The sequence below is a fragment of the Bactrocera latifrons genome, unplaced genomic scaffold, assembly GCF_001853355.1.
Source record: "Bactrocera latifrons isolate USDA-ARS-PBARC rearing strain unplaced genomic scaffold, ASM185335v1 scaffold_220, whole genome shotgun sequence".
Lineage (NCBI taxonomy): Eukaryota > Metazoa > Arthropoda > Insecta > Diptera > Tephritidae > Bactrocera > Bactrocera latifrons.
The window spans coordinates 15,503-22,880 of record NW_017535742.1 but is presented as its reverse complement, the minus strand read 5'-3'; the positions used below and the strand labels follow the sequence as shown (position 1 = coordinate 22,880).

Below are 7,378 nucleotides of genomic sequence, written 5' to 3'. Positions count from 1 at the left end.
CATATGTTTTGTAATTTATTATTTACTTATGTTTATATATTTCTTTTCTTCGTTCTTGAGAAAGCTATCAAAAAAGTTCATAACGCAAGCGTCGGACACTTTTTTTTGCAAGAGTTAAAAATTACTTGAAATCCATGTATGTAGACCAGAACACCTCCTTAAACCATTTCTACCTACTTACGTCCTATATAAATGCAATATATACATGTATATATACATATATAAGAGCCATTTTGAATTCAGCCATTCATGTCAGCAATGCTAATGGCAGTCACCGTTGCTAGAGACGCGCCGTAGCGTTATTTACCAGTTGTTGTGCAGTGTGTTGTTAAAGCATATTAATTTCGCAGAATGTATGGGGAAAATTGTAGTATAGCCGAATATTAGTAGTTAAATATGTCCCTGTTCTGTACAATTTATTTTATATACTTTTGACCAACTACAGTTATTCCATTTCTATCGCGTGCAAACCTCATCCATTATATATTATTAGATTAGTTGGTGAGGACTTATTTTATACGTAGATTTTTTCAATATCTGGTTAAACTATGTAAGTTCTGCTTAAAAAAGCTATTTTTATTTGAAGAAGGAGTCTTGGTTAAGTTAACCAGAACTTAAATCACAAATATAGCTGCTAACCAGTCAGTGAAAAAACGCCCCTTAGTGTTTCAAAAGCTATAATAATGTTTCAATAGTTATAATTTTCTTCAGCTGATAATTTTTTTTCAGCCCTTTATTCAGGTATAATTTTGTAAACCTTAATAAGCCAAAAAGCACAGCATCTGAATAGTTTCAGTTTACTGCATTTTACACTATTTAGTACTTTTCATAAAAAAAATGTACCCTTTCTACTACGTTTGAAATGCAAGCCGCTAGTGTTAGCATTTGAGAAAAAAAATCGAAGCAGGCTGAGGAAACAGTTTTTTTATACGTGAATTGAAAACTTTGAATTTTTTATGAAATTTATATGCCATTGAAAAATCGTATATAAGGAGGCATGTTTGGAAAGCAAGTTCATTGCCACTTTGGTTCACGTTGAATAAACATCCTTTTTTTTATAGTGCCAAATTCCTTTTTTTTTTTTTTGGTGAGAAAATATGTTGTTTTTTTTTTTATACTAAAATTCCTTTCCTAATTACAAAATTGTTTTTTTTTTTTGTTGACTGTCCCATGCTCGGCAAAATTGTTTACAAGTCTCATTATGGGTCCCTCTGCTCGGAGGTTTGCCGCCAAACATGCGCCTATACTCTCTTTAAACCAAAACTACTGACTCCAGTGCGTGATAGCGGCGGACAATCCAAATTCTTGTTTCAGTGTCCAGTTATCCATTTTTGTTAAATGTAAAAGGCAATCAGCAAAATAAAAAAAAATAAAAATTAACCAGATTCATTACATCGAAAAAAAAAGTGATTAAATTTTTTTTTTTTTGGTAGCGGCTTTCATCGGCCACCCTGTATTTCTGATAAAAAAAAAACATTCTTTCGAATTTACTGCCAAATTGGCTCCGTTTAATCCCCAATTCTTTTCACATTTTTTTTATTATTTGTGTTCGTACTGGGCAAAGCTGCTGTCAAACTTTTGAAATATTCTTAAATTCATCCTCAATTCCTTTAAGTTTATCAACTTTTTTTTTTTTTTTTTTTTTGTGGTTAACGCTTAAGTTTCTGTCGAAAATTATTACATCTACATATAATCCTTGTCATGTCTCCTTACGTTCTTCCTATNTTTTTTGTGGTTAACGCTTAAGTTTCTGTCGAAAATTATTACATCTACATATAATCCTTGTCATGTCTCCTTACGTTCTTCCTATTTTTTTTATATGAAATGAAAGTTGTTTCGATTTCTATGGAATGCACAAACATATTTTGTTGTGTTATATATGTATACTTTTGACCACCCCTGTAGATTTGACTGTTTATATATAGAATATAATACAATTTATATTTCCATTGATTTGAATCAAATCTTTATTATTATTTTTTTTTTTTGTGGTGAACTTCTTCAATTGCTGCCTTTCTGAGCTAACTTAAAAATGAAGATAAAGTCAAAACACCTAATCCTTGATAATTTTTGGAAGACAACCTCGTCCTATATAGAGATGGAAAATAATTCAGTACCTTTGTACTTTTTCACTGATACTACGAAGTCACAGTCACAAGTAGCAGTGATCCTTAAAAGTCACAACATCGCCCAACACTAGTCCCTTATACTTTCTATTCAAATTTAAATTTTCGTTGTCAAAATTCTTAAGAAGCTGACTTCACTTGATTGCGTTTAATGCTTGCTCAATAATTGTCAGAAATCCCTATGTTTGTGTTCGTACTAAGCAAAGCTCTTTTCTAACTCGCAGATAATTCACATTTACCATACCCAAGCCATGGCCCATGGCGATATTCTATTTACTAACATGTATGTACATATATGGGTGTAAGTAATAAACTTCACCCGCTCGAAAAGAGAATAGAAGAAAATTAATATAAAGATAATTGAATAATTTAATATAATTAACGAGATAAATTAAATTGTAAAATAAAGAAAAATCTGGCGCGGCCACACTACAAAAAATTTAATTTTGTTACTTTTATTTTTATGCGACAGTGGACTTCTAAGTTTCTGTCGTAAATTATTACAATTACATAAATACACATAATTTATACATATTTTAGATGATTTAAGGCAATCCTCTAATAAGCGTTCCAAAATATTTTCATTGTCTTAAATGCTACATTTTTTAAGACCTACATATGTATGTATGTTTATCCTCACACTGTCCAAAAAGCTGCTTGGATACTTTCTCTTACTCAAAAATGTTTTTTTGTTTTTTAAACCTATTGTGTCTGCTATTGACTTTGGTGGAACTTTTTTTTTTTTTTTGTTTAAAGCTACTGATTTAGGTTTGAGCTTAATGCTCAATCCTTATAAGAAATCCTTATACTACTATGAGTAAAAAATAGTAAGACTTTGTTCATAATTTTAAAATTCTTAATTTATTCTTCAAAATCTACATATGTATGTATGTCCTGATTTAAGTACAACGTTTCTCAATCCTCGAAACAGTTGTTAAAGCCAATTTTCGGGATAGCTTTCGATGAGCAATTTTTAAAAAAAATGTGTTTTTTTTTTTTTATTTGGAACCAATTGTAATTTTTTCCGAGGCCTAAATGATCTTTCAAAATGGTTTTCTCTGATTTTTCCGATTTTCCAACGTTGCCGGTAAAAACTCTGACTGTGAATATACGCTTCTCTTGCACCAATTCTTTTATTTCTTTGTCGTGTTGATGACCAGACCAGTTGATGTTGATGGAAGTCCTGGACGTGGTTCGTCGTTCGTCGTCAAGGCATTCTCGACGCTCTTTGAATAATTTGTACCAATCAAAGATGCTTGCTCGCGTACTAGGCAAAGCTCCTCTCTAAGCTTGAAATAATTTTTATTTTTAAATCATTGTTGCGATAGTCAACTTTTAAGTTTCTATCGAAAATTATTACATATTTATAAATTATGTAGAATTCTTTGTTGAACTTTATTCGAAAAACAAATAAATATCTTGCTTTCTAATTTATTTATTTAGTAATCGTTTTCATAGCTTTAAATATTTAAAAAGGACTATCCTTTTCTGTTATGGCGGGAACTTCCGTCACAACTTTCCTAAATTCTGGCACACTACAGCAGATAAGTCCACCATTTTTCAATGCATCCGAAAGCCAAGTGATCTCACCACATTTGCTCTTACAAATTGGCGCATGCGATGTGGCCGAGACAACTCCTTGCAACGACTTCGGATTTGCATCGTTGTACACACCAAAAGCCGTTGATTTATCTTCCTCCTTCACAACGATCCACAAGAGTTCTGGCACGGGGAATTTCCCATACTCTCCCGATTCTGGATGTAAGTAGAGCTTCATTTGTTCACCATTAGGGCCATTTAACACCTGCGTGCCATGACTGCCAACATAAATGTCCAGATCGGCTTTGCTGTTATTTCGATGTGCTAATATGTTCCGCTTGAGTTCGGTCCATGCATCAAGGTCATCATGTGCAACAAAATAATTCCAACTTAATTTCTTCACTGCTTGGAATTGCGCATTGCTTATGAAGAAATCGTCCACGAAGTTGGCTTTATGTAAGAAAGGAGCAGACTTCGTGTGCAATGTTTGACGTATACGCTCGTAGATTTCATCGAAATATAGACCACGGAAAAGTTGAGTTTTATAACGTCCATCGGGATGGTGGAATTTTGTGAGAAAGTCTTTTGGTAGCCGTTGCAGGTATGGGTTATCTGCATTTAAAACAAAATTGCATTTAAAAATATTTGAATTTGAGGATTGATACATTAAGGCGGGCTTATTTGCAGGGAATGAAAAAACGGAAAAATCGCATAGTCGGCTAATGTTTTATGTATCATTTTGAACAATTTTGCGCAAGAAAGTGTGTGTCTAAAATCGGTTTTTAATAGAAAGTATTTTTTTAGGAATCAAAAATCGTTTCCGTCTGTGCTCAATCAGATAATAGCCGAATATGTTTAAATAGGTATGTATGTGGATTTTTATATTTTACGTTATTCATCTTTTGGGGGAATCGGTCAGATCGAAAACGATATCACTTATTTCCCATACAACCATTTATTTAGGGTTTTCAAACTTGACCTTAAAAAGTCCGGGCTCGAAACAGGTTTTAGGAACTTGATCTCTGAGGCAAAGTTGCTCAGAATCCGTAGAACATTTACAATATATCGCTAATCGACCCACTTTTTTATACTATACATACCGCTCAGCTTGATATGCGCAAATATGGTACGTCCCTCGTTCTCATCATAACACGCCTCGCCGATTATATGTGTTAGATGATCGAATGGATTCACATATCCGTATGCAACCGGCGTCCAAGCCTGAGTATTGCAGTCATTTACCCTACTTAGCACTTCATCGACGACACGCAAATCGCAAGCAAAATAACTGACAGCTTTCGCGTTGTTTTCTATGTCAGCATCGCCACTCAATGATATCAACTTGCCGTCACTTTCACATTTTACACTCAATGTCTCTGCACGATGAAAATTTTTCAGGTAATTTGGTCCACATGAGAGCAAAACCTCTTCGCCGACAGGTAAGTGTATACTGGCCGTCTGTTGCTCCGCGTCCAACTGTGCTGGATACAACTCGCCATTAGATTTATAAATCAAAGGCCATTGTATGTAAAGGTGGCGCTTTGAAGCAATCGGTATAATGCACCCCTTCTGAGCTTCAGCTAAAACCAGCGTCAGCGTTGCAAGCAAAATTCCGTATTTGACTAAACTCATCTCGAGCTCAGAAGACTTTGACTGCGGTGTTAACTGCAACTTGTAATTATATGCTAAAGACACATGCGATTTATTAGGAAGCGCTGCCTTATCAGTTTTTGTGATACCCCTGATGCTCCTGTGTAGAATAATTTTGTATTTGACTGCACTCTTCTGGTTATATTTTCCTTTTTTTCTTTTTTAAATACATTGGGACAAAAAACAACACGGAAATTCTAATTAAATTCCCCGGGTAAATGATATTTCAAAAAAATTATTTTGTATTTCTAATAAAATTTCGTATACGGAATTTTGTTGGAAGATGCTTACGATGATTCAGTTTTTAAAAGGCTTTCAAAGACAGTCGAGAGTTCGTTGAAGACATGCTGCGTTCTGGGTTATCTTCGACCTGAAGGATATGGAACTTGAAAAATCGTCAGGCAAGTGTTAGAGTGATGGCGGGAGAGCGGGAGAGCTCGAAATCTCTCACGAGTCCGTTCAAATGATTTTGGTGGATATTTTAAGTACGAAACGGGTTCTTGACCGAATCGAGTACCGCATTTAAAGCTAAAAACCCAATGAATACCATCGATCAACCACCGTCTTCACCAAATTTGTCTCCATGTAATTTTTTTTCTTGTTCTCCGAACTGAATTTGCCGCTCCGGAAAACCGTTTTCAGTCTTCCGAAGAGATAAAATAAAATTCGCTGAATGAGTTGAAGGCCATCCCAAAGAGTGTTTCGAGAACTGGAGAAATCGTTGCCTTAAGAGTATTACAGCTGGTGGGGATTAGTTTGTAGGCGGCAAAATAAATATTGATGAATGATTAAATATCTTGCGTTTTATTTACAATTTCCGAGTACTTCTTTGTCACAATATATATATTATTAAATATGTATTTAACTTGATTATATGAAGGTCATTAAAAATATAATTATGCATACATATATGTACATAAATATTTATGTACTAGGAATATCCGGAAATTCCAAGAGTTTGTTTACAATACAAAATTCCAGGAATGATTAAAAGATAAACTGAAAGCGAAAGTAACAAAGCAAAAAAGAAAAATATTAAAGATCGACAAAATTAATTTTAATTTGCTAAAATGAATTTGGCATAAGTACAACATATAAAAACAAAACAGCGTCTACCAATAGGGATGACGTGATTATGGCCAAATTTATTTACGGATTTGTGTCAAATTTCATTATGTCATGCTCCATTTTATCACATCACGTTCCACTTTATTTCAAGATTAACTAATTAATTCGAGCTTCTTTTGTGCTTTTTTTCATCGAAAGATCATTTTCTCAGATGGAGTCCATTTCTAGCTTAATGACTTCACCAACAAAGAAACTTGTCGCTTTTAGTGTGATTCCTGAGTCACAGGAAAGTCAAATTATATGTATATGGTTCATCCCCAAAAATTGACCGTTTGATGCGGATTATGTTATGGCAGCATAATCTGACCTTATTTCATTCTTGACCGGATTGACCTTTAGATTATTTTCATGGGGAATATGTTAAGTCGAAAGGAAATATAAATGTTTCTTTTTTATTGGTTCATTTTTAACGTAGCGGGTCCCAAACCCCTTATAACTTTAGTTCGCCTTCAAACGGATGCTTTTTGGCTACCCAGAGGATACTTGATCTAAGACCGAAAGTCGTGAGGTGCTTGAGCCATATCGTTTCTGGTCACTCTGAAGTGAATGGCGCTCAGAGAACTTTCCTCACATGCGTGAACACATGACTCCATCCTTCAAAATAATGTTAAATCAGAGGTTTACGCCAATTAATCAGCAACTCTCGGGGTGCACGAGGACAAGATTCAGCGCATTAAAGCCAAAAGTTTAAGCGAAACTTTCTCACAAAACACTTTTTCTTTTCCGCGCTCGGAAGCTAAGTTATAGAAAGACCGTTTATTATATCGAAAATGGGCACAATAGACCTAAGGTCGCGCTGCAATCCTCATATATTTATCTTTTCATCGAATATGCTGTTTTTTTTTTTAATTTTCGTTCTTTGTTGTTATTGGTAAAGTACACTTGTGCTCACATAATTAAGCCACTGCATAGCAAAACTACGTTTCTGAAAATAA

At 34.2% G+C, this 7,378-nt stretch overlaps 1 protein-coding gene across 1 annotated transcript; it reads right to left on the bottom strand.

Moving 5' to 3' along the window:
- Window positions 1–3,411: 3,411 nt before the first annotated feature.
- On the bottom strand, window positions 3,412–5,340 carry LOC108968574. The gene is made up of 2 exons (XM_018932693.1): window positions 4,766–5,340; window positions 3,412–4,277 (listed from the first exon to the last, which is right to left on the bottom strand). Exons 1-2 carry the CDS (start codon window positions 5,295–5,297, stop codon window positions 3,595–3,597), a joined length of 1,215 nt encoding a protein of 404 aa, XP_018788238.1. The 5' UTR covers window positions 5,298–5,340; the 3' UTR covers window positions 3,412–3,594.
- Window positions 5,341–7,378: the final 2,038 nt, after the last annotated feature.

What these genes read in the sequence shown, in the direction of transcription:
- LOC108968574 (XM_018932693.1), bottom strand. Translation starts at nt 5,297, where the DNA reads ATGAGTTTAGTCAAATACGGAATTTTGCTTGCAACGCTGACGCTGGTT. An exon ending in TGCGCATATCAAGCTGAGCG is followed by an intron (nt 4,278 to 4,765) that starts GTATGTATAGTA and finishes TTTTAAATGCAG; the next exon opens with ATAACCCATACCTGCAACGG.